The sequence below is a fragment of the Oncorhynchus gorbuscha genome, linkage group LG10, assembly GCF_021184085.1.
Source record: "Oncorhynchus gorbuscha isolate QuinsamMale2020 ecotype Even-year linkage group LG10, OgorEven_v1.0, whole genome shotgun sequence".
Lineage (NCBI taxonomy): Eukaryota > Metazoa > Chordata > Actinopteri > Salmoniformes > Salmonidae > Oncorhynchus > Oncorhynchus gorbuscha.
Genome location: NC_060182.1, coordinates 88,829,125 through 88,846,410, shown reverse-complemented (window position 1 = coordinate 88,846,410; position 17,286 = coordinate 88,829,125). Strand labels below are relative to the sequence as shown.

General features: G+C 47.3%; 1 protein-coding gene across 7 annotated transcripts in view; it reads left to right on the top strand.

Annotated features, from left to right (window-relative positions):
* sash1b (SAM and SH3 domain containing 1b) overlaps positions 1-17,274 on the top strand; it is a 102,908-nt gene extending 85,634 nt beyond the window's left edge. For 5 of the 7 annotated variants that reach the window (XM_046367382.1, XM_046367378.1, XM_046367383.1 and 2 more), the window contains 12 exons: positions 924-1,025; positions 7,531-7,666; positions 7,970-8,254; positions 8,485-8,699; positions 9,085-9,159; positions 9,286-9,432; positions 9,622-9,760; positions 9,966-10,135; positions 10,213-10,419; positions 13,921-14,071; positions 14,160-14,270; positions 16,128-17,274. In XM_046367382.1, coding sequence (XP_046223338.1) covers positions 924-1,025; positions 7,531-7,666; positions 7,970-8,254; positions 8,485-8,699; positions 9,085-9,159; positions 9,286-9,432; positions 9,622-9,760; positions 9,966-10,135; positions 10,213-10,419; positions 13,921-14,071; positions 14,160-14,270; positions 16,128-16,228 — 1,839 coding nt within the window. In that variant the 3' untranslated portion in view covers positions 16,229-17,274. The remainder of the gene's footprint in view (positions 1-923; positions 1,026-7,530; positions 7,667-7,969; positions 8,255-8,484; positions 8,700-9,084; positions 9,160-9,285; positions 9,433-9,621; positions 9,761-9,965; positions 10,136-10,212; positions 10,420-13,920; positions 14,072-14,159; positions 14,271-16,127) is intronic. The other 2 variants (XM_046367380.1, XM_046367381.1) reach the window with 2 other exon arrangements.
* Positions 17,275-17,286: the final 12 nt, after the last annotated feature.

The window sequence follows — 17,286 nt, the reverse complement described above, 5'->3', positions numbered from 1 at the left end:
GGAGCACCCGTAAAGGCGTCATGGAGCACCCGTAAAGGCGTCATGGAGCACCCGTAAAGGCGTCATTGGAGCACCCGTAAAGGCGTCATTGGAGCACCCGTAAAGGCGTCATGGAGCACCCGTAAAGGCGTCATGGAGCACCCGTAAAGGCGTCATGGAGCACCCGTAAAGGCGTCATGGAGCACCCGTAAAGGCGTCATGGAGCACCCGTAAAGGCGTCATGGAGCACCCGTAAAGGCGTCATGGAGCACCCGTAAAGGCGTCATTGGAGCAGCATCCGTAAAGGCGTCATGGAGCACCCGTAAAGGCATCATGGAGCACCCGTAAAGGCGTCATTGGAGGAGCATCCGTAAAGGCGTCATTGGAGGAGCATCCGTAAAGGCGTCATGGAGCATCCATCACGGTGTCACAAATCATTGATAACCGTATGTCATACTCTATACTGTATACTATATAGCAGGGGTTTTCAAAGTAGTACTGCAGGGGGTTAAACGAGGTACTGCAGGGGGTTAAACGAGGTACTGCAGGGGGTTAAACGAGGTACCGCGTAGGCACAAAACTACCTTCAGACTTCCATTCAGTCCAGTGACGCCTGTAAGTCGAACCGTTCCGATGCTACAGGTGTTTTCCTGAGAAGACCGATTTTCGCTCTCGCTCTGCCACCTTTCAACGCGGATGTGGTGGATTGAAATGCATCCAAATGTTTAAAAAAACATAACTAGCTTAAACTGAATTTCTTCCTCTCCTCTCTTCTTTCTCCTTTCCTCTCTTCTTTCTCCTTTCCTCCTCTCTCTTCCTCTTTCCTTTCCTCCTCCTCCTTTCCTTTCCTTTCCTCCTCTCTCCTTTCCTTTCCCCTATCTCCTTTCCTCATCTCTCCTTTCCTCTCCCCTCTCCTGCTCTCTCCTTTCCTCTCCTCCTCACAGCTGAAGGAGTTTGAGACCCAGAGCAGACAGACCTGCAGGACTGATCTTACAGAATGGTCTGAAGCTCCCAGTCCGACCTTGAATGAGTCCTCCACCAGCAATGTAAGTGTTGATATAAACTCGTTGATATAAGTGTCGCTCTCTATTCTTTGGTTTATGATATGTATAGTATGAGTATCTCCGTACCCCCTCCCTCCCTCTCACCCTCCCTCACCCCCCCTCGCTCCCTCTCACCACCCCTCGCTCCCAAACCCTCCATCCCCCTCTCCCCTCCTTCCTCCCCTCCCTCTCACCCTCCTTCCTCCCTCCCTCTCACCCTCCTCCCCCTCCTCCCCCTCACTCACCCTCCTTCTCTCACCCTCCTCTCCCCTCTCTCACCCTCCTTCTCCCCTCTCACCCTCCTTCTCCCCTCTCACCCGCCTTCTCCCCTCCCCCCTCTCTCACCCTCCTTCTCCCCTCTCTCACCCGCCTTCTCCCCTCTCTCCCTCTCTCCATGAACCGGGCCCCTGTAACCTACTCCCCCTCTCCAGACCCTCTCCCAAAAGGCATGCCATCCAGGCAGACCGCTATTCATCCCAGTCAAAGCGCCTGCTAACCCCTATTGTGCTGCATTATGCCGGCCACAGCTCTTTTCTGCATGGTTGCGATTAGGGGGTTGCAGTGATTAGGGGGTTCCGGTCCAGCCAACATATTTCAGATTGAATCTGGATGGCCTCATTCGGTTTCTCTCTCGTCATTTCTCCAGTCGTTCTATCCATCCTCTCACTGTTACCCTTCTTTTTGACCACATGCTCTCTATGAATCGATCTTTTGAAATTGAGGCAGATGTTCCTGGCGGTATCGGTTATTTTCCTGCTAGTTCTTGGCTCCGTGTATCTGCGGCTTCTAACATCAACATAATCTTCCAGTGATTACGTAAGACTATATTGTGCGCAATTCCCTTTCTTTGCACACTCAAGAACAACGGCACTACACAACTATAGTGCTGTAAAGAATTACTCTCATAATCATTAGAATCTTAACTCTCGTTTCTTTTTACCAAGATGAAACCTGCGTGCTCAAGACGTTGCTGTACCTCTTATGCAGAATAGGCATAATATTTAATGGTTCAAGATGCTATGCATACTATGATGTAGCCAGTATAAAACCAGTGAATGAGGTGGACATTAAGTGCTCACAGCTCACCAAGACCCAGAGTCTCGCTCTGCTGTGACAAGATTACAAGATTAGCGCTCGTGGTCAGATGTCTGCTTGGCTATATTTTAAGAAATCATAGCTATGGTTTCTATTTCTGGTCCACAATTGTAGCTTTCACATATGGTTTCTTTCTTACTAACTCTATGGCTAGCTGTAGCTTTTACATACAGTGCCTTGCGAAAGTATTCGGCCCCCTTGAACTTTGCGACCTTTTGCCACATTTCAGGCTTCAAACATAAAGATATAAAACTGTATATTTTTGTGAAGAATCAACAAGTGGGACACAATCATGAAGTGGAACGACATTTATTGGATATTTCAAACTTTTTAAACAAAACAAAAACTGAAAAATTGGGCGTGCAAAATTATTCAGCGCCTTTACTTTCAGTGCAGCAAACTCTCTCCAGAAGTTCAGTGAGGATCTCTGAATGATCCAATGTTGACCTAAATGACTAATGATGATAAATACAATCCACCTGTGTGTAATCAAGTCTCCGTATAAATGCACCTGCACTGTGATGGTCTCAGTGGTCCGTTAAAAGCGCAGAGAGCATCATGAAGAACAAGGAACACACCAGGCAGGTCCGAGATACTGTTGTGAAGAAGTTTAAAGCCGGATTTGGATACAAAAAGATTTCCCAAGCTTTAAACATCCCAAGGAGCACTGTGCAAGCGATAATATTGAAATGGAAGGAGTATCAGACCACTGCAAATCTACCAAGAACTGGCCGTCCTTCTAAACTTTCAGCTCATACAAGGAGAAGACTGATCAGAGATGCAGCCAAGAGGCCCATGATCACTCTGGATGAACTGCAGAGATCTACAGCTGAGGTGGGAGACTCTGTCCATAGGATAACAATCAGTCGTATATTGCACAAATCTGGCCTTTATGGAAGAGTGGCAAGAAGAAAGCCATTTCTTAAAGATATCCATAAAAAGTGTTGTTTAAAGTTTGCCACAAGCCACCTGGGAGACACCAAACATGTGGAAGAAGGTGCTCTGGTCAGATGAAACCAAAATTGAACTTTTTGGCAACAATGCAAAACGTTATGTTTGGCGTAAAAGCAACACCCTGAACACACCATCCCCACTGTCAAACATGGTGGTGGCAGCATCATGGTTTGGGCCTGCTTTTCTTCAGCAGGGACAGGGAAGATGGTTAAAATTGATGGGAAGATGGATGGAGCCAAATACAGGACCATTCTGGAAGAACCTGATGGAGTCTGCAAAAGACCTGAGACTGGGACGGAGATTTGTCTTCCAACAAGACAATGATCCAAAACATAAAGCAAAATCTACAATGGAATGGTTCAAAAATAAAGATATCCAGGTGTTAGAATGGCCAAGTCAAAGTCCAATCCAATCGAGAATCTGTGGAAAGAACTGAAAACTGCTGTTCACAAATGCTCTCCATCCAACCTCACTGAGCTCAAGCTGTTTTGCAAGGAGGAATGGGAAACAATTTCAGTCTCTCGATGTGCAAAACTGATAGAGACATACCCCAAGCGACTTACAGCTGTAATCGCAGCAAAAGGTGGCGCTACAAAGTATTAACTTAAGGGGGCTGAATAATTTTGCACGCCCAATTTTTCAGTTTTTGATTTGTTAAAAAAGTTTGAAATATCCAATAAATGTCGTACCACTTCATGATTGTGTCCCACTTGTTGTTGATTCTTCACAAAAAAAATACAGTTTTATATCTTTATGTTTGAAGCCTGAAATGTGGCAAAAGGTCGCAAAGTTCAAGGGGGCCGAATATTTTTCCAAGGCACTGTATGGTTTATTTCTCTGTAACTATGGCTAGCTTTAGCACATGTCATCATGAGCATGTAAAAAGACAGATGTGGAAAAGCTTCTGATCTTATAGCTGTGGTGTAGTACATAAACTGTTGATCCACTGTGAGCAAATGTGTTTTTTTCTGACCAATGCCACAGATCCTAAATATGAGACCAAATACGTTCTATCTGCTGTGGCCTACTCTGACATCTATTCATTTCATGGGAAATTCCAGTTTGCAAACCTTTCGTTTTCTGGCGCACAACTGTTAGTCAGTGCCTGACCCGTGCCTTTACATCGATTAACCCGTGCCTTTACATCGACTGAACCGTGCCTGACCCGTGCCTTTACATCGACTGACCCGTGCCAGACCCGTGCCTGATCCGTACCTGACCCGTGCCTTTACATCGACTGACCCGTACCTGACCCGTGCCTTTGCATCGACTGACCCGTGCCTTTACATCGACTGACCCATACCTGAGCCATGCCTTTACATCGACTGACCCGTGCCTTTACATCGACTGACCTGTGCCTGACCCGTACCTGACCAGTGCCTTTACATCGACTGACCCGTGCCTGACCACTGCCTTTACATCAACTGACCCGTGCCTGACCCGTGCCTTTACATCGACTGACCCGTGCCTTTACATCAACTGACCCGTACCTTTACATCGACTGACCCGTGCCTTTACATCGACTGACCCGTACCTAACCCGTGCCTTTACATCGACTGACCCGTGCCTTTACATCGACTGACCCATGCCTGACCCGTGCCTTTACATCGACTGACCCGTGCCTGACCCGTGCCTTTACATCGACTGACCCGTGCCTTTACATCGACTGACCCGTGCCTTTGCATCGACTGACCCGTGCCTTTACATCGACTGACCCATACCTGAGCCATGCCTTTACATCGACTGACCCGTGCCTTTACATCGACTGACCTGTGCCTGACCAGTGCCTTTACATCGACTGACCCGTACCTGACCCGTACCTGACCCGTGCCTTTACATCGACTGACCCGTGCCTGACCCTTACCTGACCCGTGCCTTTACATCGACTGACCCGTGCCTTTACATCGACTGACCCATGCCTGACCAGTGCCTTTACATCGACTGACCCGTGCCTTTACATCGACTGACCCGTGCCTGACCCGTACCTGACCCGTGCCTTTACATCGACTGACCCGTGCCTGACCACTGCCTTTACATCGACTGACCCGTGCCTGACCCGTGCCTTTACATCGACTGACCCGTGCCTTTACATCAACTGCCCGTGACCTTTACATCGACCTTTACCCGTGACCTTTACATCGACTGACCCGTTTACATCGACTGACCCGTGCCTTTACATCGACTGACCGTGCCTGACCCGTGCCTTTACCGACCGTGCCTTTACATCGACTGACCCGTGCCTTTATCGACTGACCCGTGCCTTTACATGACTGACCCATACCTGAGCCATGCCTTTACATCGACTGACCCGTGCCTTTACATCGACTGACCTGTGCCTGACCAGTGCCTTTACATCGACTGACCCGTACCTGACCCGTGCCTGACCAGTGCCTTTACATCGACTGACCCGTGCCTGACCCTTACCTGACCCGTGCCTTTACATCGACTGACCCATGCCTGACCAGTGCCTTTACATCGACTGACCCGTGCCTTTACATCGACTGACCCGTGCCTGACCTGACCCGTGCCTTTACATCGACTGACCCGTGCCTGACCAGTGCCTTTACATCGACTGACCCGTGCCTGACCCGTGCCTTTACATCGACTGACCCGTGCCTTTACATCAACTGACCCGTACCTTTACATCGACTGACCCGTGCCTTTACATCGACTGACCCGTACCTAACCCGTGCCTTTACATCGACTGACCCGTGCCTTTACATCGACTGACCCATGCCTGACCCGTGCCTTTACATCGACTGACCCGTACCTGACCAGTGCCTTTACATCGACTGACCCGTGCCTTTACATCGACTGACCCGTGCCTTTACATCAACTGACCCGTACCTTTACATCGACTGACCCGTGCCTAACCAGTGCCTTTACATCGACTGACCCGTGCCTTTACATCGACTGACCCGTGCCTAACCAGTGCCTTTACATCGAATGACCCGTGCCTTTACATCGACTGACCCGTGCCTGATCCGTGCCTTTACATCGACTGACCCGTACCTGACCAGTGCCTTTACATCGACTGACCCGTGCCTTTACATCAACTGACCCGTACCTGACCTGTGCCTTTGCATCGACTAACCCGTGCCTGATCCGTACCTGACCCATGCCTTTACATCGACTGCAAGTCTACACTCCGGTTTGACCCATCAGTACTTATATTGAGCTCATATGCTGCATGTGGTCTCTACCTCAACAATAATAGTTAGTTAGGTTTGCCTAGTGGTTAGAGCATTGGGCCAGTAACCAAAAGGTTGCTAGATCGAATCCCTGAGCTGACAAGGTAAACCTCTTTCATTCTGCCCCTGAACAAGGTAGTTAACCCCCCTGTTCCTAGGCCGTCATTGTAATTAAGAATGTGTTCTTAACTGACTTGCCTAGTTAAATAAAACATTTTATTGTGCATTTCCCAGAAAGGGTGAAATATTGTTCTTATACAAACTTTATAAGCAAGCCAAATAAACATTATTTTCACTGATTTCAAGGCTTGAGAACTACTGACTACTATTATCATCCGCCCCCTCTACCTCTATCTGGGTCCCCGCCCCCTCTACCTCTATCTGGGTCCCCACCCCTACCTCTACCCCCGCCCCTCTATCTAACTGGGTCCCCGCCCCTACTCTATCTCTAACTGGGTCCCCGCCCCCTCTACCTCTAACTGGGTCCCCGCCCCCTCTACCTCTAACTGGGTCCCCGCCCCTCTACCTCTAACTGGGTCCCCGCCCCCTCTACCTCTAACTGGGTCCCCGCCCCCTCTACCTCTAACTGGGTCCCCGCCCCCTCTACCTCTAACTGGGTCCCCGCCCCCTCTACCTCTAACTGGGTCCCCGCCCCCTCTACCTCTAACTGGGTCCCCGCCCCTCTACCTCTAACTGGGTCCCCGCCCCTCTACCTCTAACTGGGTCCCCGCCCCCTCTACCTCTAACTGGGTCCCCGCCCCCTCTACCTCTAACTGGGTCCCCGCCCCCTCTACCTCTAACTGGGTCCCCGCCCCCTCTACCTCTAACTGGATCCCCGCCCCTCTACCTCTAACTGGGTCCCCGCCCCCTCTACCTCTAACTGGGTCCCCGCCCCTCTACTCTAACTGGGTCCCCGCCCCCTCTACCTCTAACTGGGTCCCCGCCCCGCCCCCTCTACCTCTAACTGGGTCCCTGCCCCCCTCTACCTCTAACTGGGTCCCCGCCCCCTCTACCTCTAACTGGGTCCCCGCCCCCTCTACCTCTAACTGGGTCCCCGCCCCCTCTACCTCTAACTGGGTCCCCGCCCCCTCTACCTCTAACTGGGTCCCCGCCCCCTCTACCTCTAACTGGGTCCCCGCCCCCTCCACCTCTAACTGGGTCCCAGCCCCCTCTACCTCTAACTGGGTCCCCGCCCCCTCCACCTCTAACTGGGTCTCCTCATGTTCCCCGCTGCTGGCCTTCTAACCTGGTTCGCCTCTCTTCTCCAGCAGTTGTGTGAGCAGTCAGATAGTGAACAGGAGGAGTCTGGGACATTTAGACGGCTCCATAAGCTGGTCACCTCCAGTCGCAGGGTGCGCAAGAAGCTCATCAGGATCGACGAGTCCAAGAACCCTGGGTCTGAGGGTGAGACGGATCACTGCAGTAGTCTTTCATTTATTAAACTACAGTGCTATTTATTACATAAAGAATCTCAAATTAGATGTGATTGGGACAAGTCCCATTAGGGCGTAGATGTGATGCCTTTACATAAACTACAGACTATACCAAAAAAACTGTTTTGTTGGTCACTTAGTGTGAGAAAAATAAAATACCTACTTCTAATACAAGTTGAGTTGTCATCCATTACACATCGCATTGTCTTGACATTCCCTGACTCTGCCACAAACCTGTCCTTACTACTCCTGCCACCCCCCCTGTCTCTCCCAGAATCTCTGAGCATGGACGGGCCTATCCTGGGTGATACCATGTCCTCTCTGCCCCTGTACTCTGGGGTTGAGAAGAAACAGCCTATGTCTGGGGGGTGTCGCCACGTTGACTCCCTGGCCTCCACCCTGCACAACGAGCTGACCTATGACCTTCAAGACTCCGACAACCTGACCACCTCCCCATCCTCCTCCTCCTTGGACGCTTGCAGCAGTGCCACACACACCCACAGTCTGGATACAGTCTCCATCACCAGCCAGCAGCTCTTCAGGGCCTTCAGTAAGACAGGTGAAGAAGCAAGTCACACAATTTGTCTTCAGGAAAATTATTGTTTTTCTTCAGATGTGGTGTTGCTATGAGATTATTAAAACTAAGCTTTTAATTGCTACTTATATCCCAGTGCTGGATGTTTTTTTTCTTCATTTTTTTTTTGTTGATGTGATCTATTTTTAGCACACTACATTTGTATAAGCAAGATGATAAGAGTTGCGCATGTTCTCTCCCTGTACCCGGTATAGGAGGATCCAGCCCCAGGTGCTCCAGCCCGGCCTGTAGCCCAGGGAGCCACCCGGACACTGGCCCCAGCGGAGAGGGGAGAGCGACGGGGGCCGGCGGTACTGGTTCCTCCATGTCAGAGATAGAGGTTGGTGGTAGAGGGGATGGACCTAGGATGGCCCGGTCGGTCACGGATGGTGAGATCAGGAGAGTACTCAGCCCACTCAGCTACCATGGCGTGAGTAGTCTTTAGCTGGTTTGGTAATGGCGACCATCAATAGTAGTGCACTATATAGGGAATGGGGTGCCATTTGGGACGCAAGCCTTTATGTGTGGACTGTGTAGTCTATAGCTTTAGTCATGGCCAGTCTAGCCTGGGTACTAGTCTAGTTCTGCTCCCTTGCCAACTCCTTATTGATATTAATGTTTGGCTCAACAATGACCGCAATTGAGTTAGCATCTGGGACCAGGCTAGGAGCGGTTGGATGTTCCCTCAGTCCAAAACTGTCTTCACACAGAACCACAAAGTCCTATATGTTTGGTTGATGAACCTGTCAATATGTCTATCATTTGAAAGTGATATTTATAAGGTGATTTTATTGATTTCATCCTTTGTTTCACAGAGAACCTGTAGCTTTGGAGGATTTGATCTGACCAACCGGTCCCTGCACATGGTCAACAGTGACCCTGACCTCACTGTAAGTAGGTTAATATTCATTTGATTCATTGAATTGGTATTTTTTTGTTTTTCAGTACCTTCGTTTCATGAAGCTTTTCTGTCTCCTCACACTGCATACTCAAATCAAATCAAATACTAACTTTAGATTAAAGATGGGGATGCCAGTGTGAAAGATGTAGTCAAGTCTCCACCGACAAACCCTCAAATCTCTTTGGGCAAGAAAGTGAAGTCTGTAAAAGAGACCATGAGAAAGCACATCTCCAAGAGATACCACTGCTCTCTCCCCGAGCAGGTATGTCAGACTCTATGCAATTCAATTATCTATGTATACTAAACGCTCCAGTGGTCAAACCGTACCTACTCTCTAGCTAGTGTCCCTGGTGGCAATTAATTGAAATTGGTTCATGATGATCATCAAGAGGTTAAGCTGGACTAAATATTTAGTAAACATGTAATAACCATGTTTCTGAACCCCCTCCAGTCAAGCCCAGATGCTATTTCCAGAGGGCCCCAGTCCCCCCACAGCCTCACAGACAGCGACTCTCTGGGGAAACCCAAGCTGAAGGCTGGAGGGTCAGTGGAGAGCCTGAGGAGCTCCCTCAGTGGACAGAGCTCCATAAGTAAGTACTGTGTGTGTGTGTGGAGGGGGGGGGGTCTGTGTTGTCCACATTTGTCATATATTCCAAAGTGAAACTGTTATTTACAGTGGCCAGCAGGCAGAACAGAAAACTCTAGCCCCCTACCAACTGCATGTTCATTTACTATAGATCTCAATGTGGTTTAGAGATTATTTGAATGGCTCCTCTCATTTCTTATTGTTTACAGGTGGTCATACGGTGGGCACCACCGACTCCTCTAACAGCAACAGAGGGAGTGTGAAGTCTGAGGATGGAGAGGAGGATGAGCCTCCCTACAGAGGACCCTTCTGTGGTCGAGCCATGGTGCACACGGACTCCACCCCCAGCCCCTACGATACTGACTCTCTCAAACTGAAGGTAAAATGCACGTACGCATGCACGTACACACACATTATCCAAACGAACGAATCACAGTGACTGTTCCTGATTTGCAGAGAGGGGATGTCATTGACATCATCAGCAAGCCTCCAATGGGGACGTGGATGGGCCTGCTGAACAATAAGGTGGGGACGTTTAAGTTCATCTACGTGGACGTTCTGGCTGAGGAGGAAGACAAACCTAAACACACCCGACGTAGGAGGAAGGGAGGGCAGCCCAAACCCACCTCTGTAGAGGAACTCCTGGCGCGCATCAACCTCAAAGTAATGACTTTACTTCTACTAGACTAACTCATAGTCATGACTAGAACTAGACTAACTCAGTCATGACTAGTAGTACAGGTATTCAGAAACTGGGGTATGCGCAATGCCGTTGGGGGGGATGCCAAATAAAAATGTAATTCACTCTTCATTTTAATAAATAATATATAGCCTCGTTTCACCGCCGAATTTTTTTTATTTTTATACCATCTAGTGTTCAGCAAAATAACAACACAATGTCAAATCAGGTGGCCTTGTCAAATAATTAACATCCAATCACATCAACCGTTACTCTCTCGTGGGAATTCCACTAACGGTCCGCATGTAGCCAAGCGTAGCTGCTGCTCATGTTGGTATCTGGACTGATGGCGCAAAAGCCATGACAGGGAGACATAGTGGAGTGGTAATGCGCATGCAAGCAGTTTGCTCCCGACGCCACTTTGGTCACTGCAGCATCCACCGAGAGGCTCTTGCTGCCAAGGGAATGCCTGACAGTTTGAAAGACTTTTTACACTACAGTGAAAATGGTTAACTTTGTTAAAGCAAGGCCCCTGAACTCTCGTGTATTTTCTGCACTATGTAATGATATCGGCAGCGACATGTAATGCTTTCACAACATACAGAAGTGTGCAGGTTATCATTGGCAAAGTATTGACACTTTTTTTAAAATTGAGAGACGAGTTTAAAGTTTTTTCTTTAATGACCATAATTTTCACTTGTCTGACCGCTTGCATGATGACGAGTTTCTAACACGACTGGCCTATCTAGGTGATGTTTTTTCTCGCCTGAATGATCTGAATCTAGGATGACAGGGACTCTCCAACTATATTCAATGTGCGGGACAAAATTGAGGCTATGATTAAGAAGTTGGAGCTCTTTTCTGTCTGCATTAACAAGGACGTCACACAGGTCTTTCCATCATTTATATGATTTATTTGTGTGCAAACTCAAGCTTACGGACAATGTCAAATGTGATATAGCCAAGCACCTGAGTGAGTTGGGTACACAATTACACAGGTACTTTTATGAAACGGATGACACAAACCACTGGATTCGTTAGCCCTTTCATGCCTTGCCTCCAGTCCACTTACCGATATCTGAACAAGAGAGCCTCATAAAAATTGCAACAAGCGGTTCTGTGAAAATGTAATTTAATCAGAAGCCACTGCCAGATCTCTGGATTGGGCTGCACTCAGAGTATCCTGCCTTGGCAAATCGCCCTGTTAACACACAGATGCCCTTCGCAACCACATACCTATGTGAGAGTGGATTCTCAGCCCTCACTAGCATGAAACTAAATACAGGCACAGACTGTGTGTGGAAAATGAATTGAGACTCTCCAATACAACCACATAACAGAGTTATGTGTATCCTTTCAAGCACACCCTTCTCATTAACCTATGGTAAGTTATTCACACCCTTCTCATTAACCTATGGTAAGTTATTCACACCCTTCTCATTAACCTATGGTAAGTTATTCACAGTTTTTGATAAAAGATGGTTAAATAAAGAGCAAAATTATTGATTGTTATCATTTGTGCCTATATTACATTTGTGTCCTATAAGAGCTCTTTGTCACAACCTGGCTCGTGGGAAGTGACAAACTCACTCTCCTTCTTATTTTTAATAAATGTTTCGTATAGTGTGTGTGTGGCGGGCTTACAATGATGGCAAAAAAACTACATTTGAGAGTGCGCTGACCCTGGTGCTAGAGGGGGTACGCAGCTGGAGGTTGAATGTTTGAAGAGGTACTGGACTATAAAAAGTTGGGGAACCACTGGTCTAGACTAAGTCACAGTGACGACTTGCACTAGACTATGTACAGTGCCTTGAGAAAGTATTCGGCCCCCTTGAACTTTGCGACCTTTTGCCACATTTCAGGCTTCAAACATAAAGATATAAAACTGTATTTTTTTGTGAAGAATCAACAACAAGTGGGACACAATCATGAAGTGGAATGACATTTATTGGATATTTCAAACTTTTTTAACAAATCAAAAACTGAAAAATTGGGCGTGCAAAATTATTCAGCCCCTTTACTTTCAGTGCAGCAAACTCTCTCCAGAAGTTCAGTGAGGATCTCTGAATGATCCAATGTTGACCTAAATGACTAATGATGATAAATACAATCCACCTGTGTGTAATCAAGTCTCCATATAAATGCACCTGCACTGTGATAGTCTCAGAGGTCCGTTAAAAGCGCAGAGAGCATCATGAAGAACAAGGAACACACCAGGCAGGTCCGAGATACTGTTGTGAAGAAGTTTAAAGCCGGATTTGGATACAAAAATATTTCCCAAGCTTTAAACATCCCAAGGAGCACCGTGCAAGCGATAATATTGAAATGGAAGGAGTATCAGACCACAGCAAATCTACCAAGACCTGGCCGTCCCTCTAAACTTTCAGCTCATACAAGGAGAAGACTGATCAGAGATGCAGCCAAGAGGCCCATGATCACTCTGGATGAACTGCAGAGAATTACAGCTGAGGTGAGAGACTCTGTCCATAGGACAACAATCAGTCGTATATTGCACAAATCTGGCCTTTATGGAAGAGTGGCAAGAAGAAAGCCATTTCTTAAAGATATCCATCAAAAGTGTTGTTTAAAGTTTGCCACAAGCCACCTGGGAGACACACCAAACATGTGGAAGAAGGTGCTCTGGTCAGATGAAACCAAAATTGAACTTTTTGGCAACAATGCAAAACGTTATGTTTGGCGTAAAAGCAACACAGCTCATCACTCTGAACACACCATCCCCACTGTCAAACATGGTGGTGGCAGCATCATGGTTTGGGCCTGCTTTTCGTCAGCAGGGACAGGGAAGATGGTTAAAATTGATGGGAAGAGAACTTGATGGAGTCTGAAAAAGACCTGAGACTGGGACGGAGATTTGTCTTCCAACAAGACAATGATCCAAAACATAAAGTAAAATCTACATGGAATGGTTCAAAAATAAACATATCCAGAATGGCCAAGTCAAAGTCCAGACCTGAATCCAATCGAGAATCTGTGGAAAGAACTGAAAACTGCTGTTCACAAATGCTCTCCATCCAACCTCACTGAGCTCAAGCTGTTTTGCAAGGAGGAATGGGAAAAAATGTCAGTCTCTCGATGTGCAAAACTGATAGACATACCCCAAGCGACTTGCAGCAAAAGGTGGCACTACAAAGTAAGGGGGCTGAATAATTTTGCACACCCAATTTTTCAGTTTTTGATTTGTTAAAAAAGTTTGAAATATCCAATAAATGTCGTTCCACTTCATGATTGTGTCCCACTTGTTGTTGATTCTTCACAAAAAAATACAGTTTTATATCTTTGAAGCCTGAAATGTGGCAAAAGGTTGCAAAGTTCAAGGGGGCCGAATACTTTCGCAAGGCACTGTATATACAGACGTTCACACTTGAATGCTGTTAAGTTCCTCCTCCTTTTGATGTTTATTTTAAGTTGGCTACGTGACCAAACCCTACCCTGTCACCCCTCTGTCCTTCTCACCCCTCCCCCAGGAGCACCTGCCTACCTTCCTGTTTAACGGCTATGAGGACCTGGACACCTTGAAGCTTTTAGAAGAGGAAGATCTAGATGAGCTCAACATCAGAGACCCTCAACACAGAGCTGTGCTGCTCACCGCTGTGGAGCTAATTCAGGAGTACGATGGTTAGTACACACATCCCCACACATACCCCCACAAACACAATTTGTTGTATGACTGATGTCCCTCTGCTGGGGGTGTTGTATCCTACAGGTAGCAGCGACCAGGATTCTCAGGAGAAGCTGTTACTGGACCATAGCGGCCTACTGGGGGACTTCCCACGAGACTCTGGCTGTTATGAGAGCAATGAGAACCTGGAGAATGGTAACGGCAGCCTGACTCGACTCTGACTCTCCTCTTTCCCATCTTCAACCACTTCTTGCTGCCATGACTCTTCTCCAGCCTCCTCATCCTCTAAGGGATGCCATGGGCTCCATTCTTCACTCATAGCTTGAGCATTCCAAACTGAGTTCTAAGGCCCCTGAGAGAGACTTTGCTATAGCTCATTTTTTTTCAATGTGACTTTCTTTTGTTTCTCTGCACCGTGGGAGTAAAGGACTCTCTTATCATCAGACAGTGCTCTTCTCATCAACTCTATACTCTACTTCCCTCCATCTGCAGGCATCTTTAGTCATCTGGGCCTGTATTCAGTGTCTCTGGGTAGGACTGCTGATATTGGATCAGTTTTGACATTTAGATCTGATTTAATACACAGCAGGGAGGACCAGATCCTAGATCAGCACTTCTACTCTGAGACTATTTTTTAATACGGGCCCTGTTCTTCTGGCTCTTTTTTTCATTCAACCAAAACAGAGTAGAACTGATGAGGGTATCGATCTAGCTCTGCCTGTGTAGAAGGGAGAGGAGAGCTAACTCTCATGCTCCTACACTCACTCACTCCACTATCTCCAGAGACCTGTACAATGTGTTCTGTAGAGCTGCTTCTGGACCTACACAGGAATAGATCTGTCTTTGCATTGGCTGAAAATGATGACTGCTGTAGTAAAAAAAAAAAGACTTCAGTACTACTTACATATATTTACTATGGAAGCTTTATTTGATAACTGTACCTTTCTTATTGTGGTTATTTGCTTTGGTTTTAGTCTTTAAAATTAGTGATATATGAAGGCTGTTGTGAATGTCATCAGCCCTGGTGGAGAGTTTATGACGAGGACTTTCCACACCTGTATATTTCTCAAGATGTGCTGCTTTTGTGTGTATATTTTTCTAGTTCAGAATCATGTAATGTAGAACAATATGATGTGCATAAAGACAGACATGCTTAATGCAAGATTCAGAGTTAGTAAATGGTTCAATTAAAGATCCCGGGCTGTGTCGCAGCTGGCCGCGACTCCTGTGGGCGCATGCACGCTGACACGGTCACCAGTTGGACAGTGTTTCCTCCGACACATTGGTGCAGCTTGCTTCCGGGTTCAGCGAGCAGTGTGATTTGGCAGGGTCGTGTTTCGGAGGACACAAGGCTTTCAACCTTTGCCTCTCCCGAGTCTGTACAGGAAGTTACAACGATGGGACAAGAGTAACTACCAATTGCATATCACGAAATTGGGGAGACAAAGGGTAAAAAAAATAAAAAATATTTACTGGTTAAAATGGTGCCGCAACATTTTTGTACACTAATTGTGGGCGCATCCAAAGACCATAGTTGTGACTGGGGGAAAAAAGACAAATGTTTATAAGATAAGCTGTGTGTTATAACTGACGATACCTTAAAATCAGTGTTACATACAGCTCAGCTCTTCCTATAGCTCTTCTGATGCTAGGAGTTATACTGGTATATCTGTCTGTCCCAAATGGAACCCTATTCCATATGTAGTACACTGCTTTTAATCAAGACCAATAGTGCACTACATGGTGCGATTACTACATTGGGGAATGGGGCGCCATTTGGGACATAACCGTTCTAACCGAACAGTTCTAAAGTGTGCCACTGGCATAGTGAGAGCCCGAGAATGGAATAAACTACTCCGTGGTTTACTAGACCGGTCTGCCTGCTTATTTCCCTTATCAGTCATCTCTACTGGACCTTATGCTTCATATTCCTGTCAGCTTTCACAATACAAGAAATGCTTCTTTTTTTTACAGTTCTGTTTCCATCCATGTATTTCAGCTCCTCTGAAAAGGCCGGCATCTTAATCCATTAACAATGCCTGTTTGTTTCAGGAGGGAGGGGCAAGAAGACATCTTCCATGAGCAGGTCCTCGTCAGGTTGTGAGTCCAGTCACCTCCCTTCACCAGAGAACCCCAGCCTCAGCCTCCCCTGACTCAACCCAGCAAAACCACCCTACAGACCAGATCAGAGAACCAGGCTTCTACCTTACCATCTCTAATAGTCCCCATGACCAGCTACAACCTGAGACCAGAGCGGGGCCAGAGCCATCACAGAGCCACGCTGAGGAGCTGGAGCTGTGAGGAGCTGTGGCTGGGAGGTAGGCCTAGTCCCACAGCCCTGGGGCTGATGCGGCCTTGCCTCTCCCTGGGGGAGCTCCACTCAGACCTGAGCCTCCACACCACTGAACACACCCTGGAAGACCTAGAGCCAGCTCATACCACCATGTCCAAGGCCGGGGTGCAGGGAGAACCTACACAAGAGTCTCTACCACACCTACTAAGACACTCAGAAGGACCCTACCCACCCTCACAACCACTGCTCAACACACCTTGTAGTGTTCTGTCTTGTATGTTAGTTGAACATAGAAGTTCCCAGGTTAACACACCTTAGTATCCTCTCCATCGCGGGGATGTAGGCCCAAGCATTGTTTTGCCAAGCCTTCCCTGCCAAACCCATGTGCATCATCACCCCCCAGCAATGACAAGTGACTAGGATTGTGCCTCTGAACACTAGTCTTTAGACAGCACCTCTTTGGAGAATGTATATAGTTATGACACAAGCAGCAACCCAGACCTGCACCTCAGACTGACCGTGCAGACACTCCTCCTTAGTCTGAAGCCGACAAGGACTCAGCCTGCTGTGGGAAGGAAAACTACACCTGTCAGGTCGGGATCCATCCTGGAGGAAAGACTGGAGATATCTGACGAGATAAATGGGCTCTCACCACATACACAGTACTATGGTAGTACTAAGAAGGACCAGATGTGTCAAAGACCACAGCTGGAGGTTCACAGACTGATAACTGACAAAAATAGATCTTACTGCAGCTTACTGGGTTTCCTATCATATTTCACCTTTAACCCTGTTTGATTCTAAACTAGTATGAACATTGCCAAGCAGTAAGTTATGTTAATACTGTATATGAAATACTGTGACTGAGGACGACAGAATTTGTTTTAAGATTTGAGTGTCATTAAAGGAATACAAAAA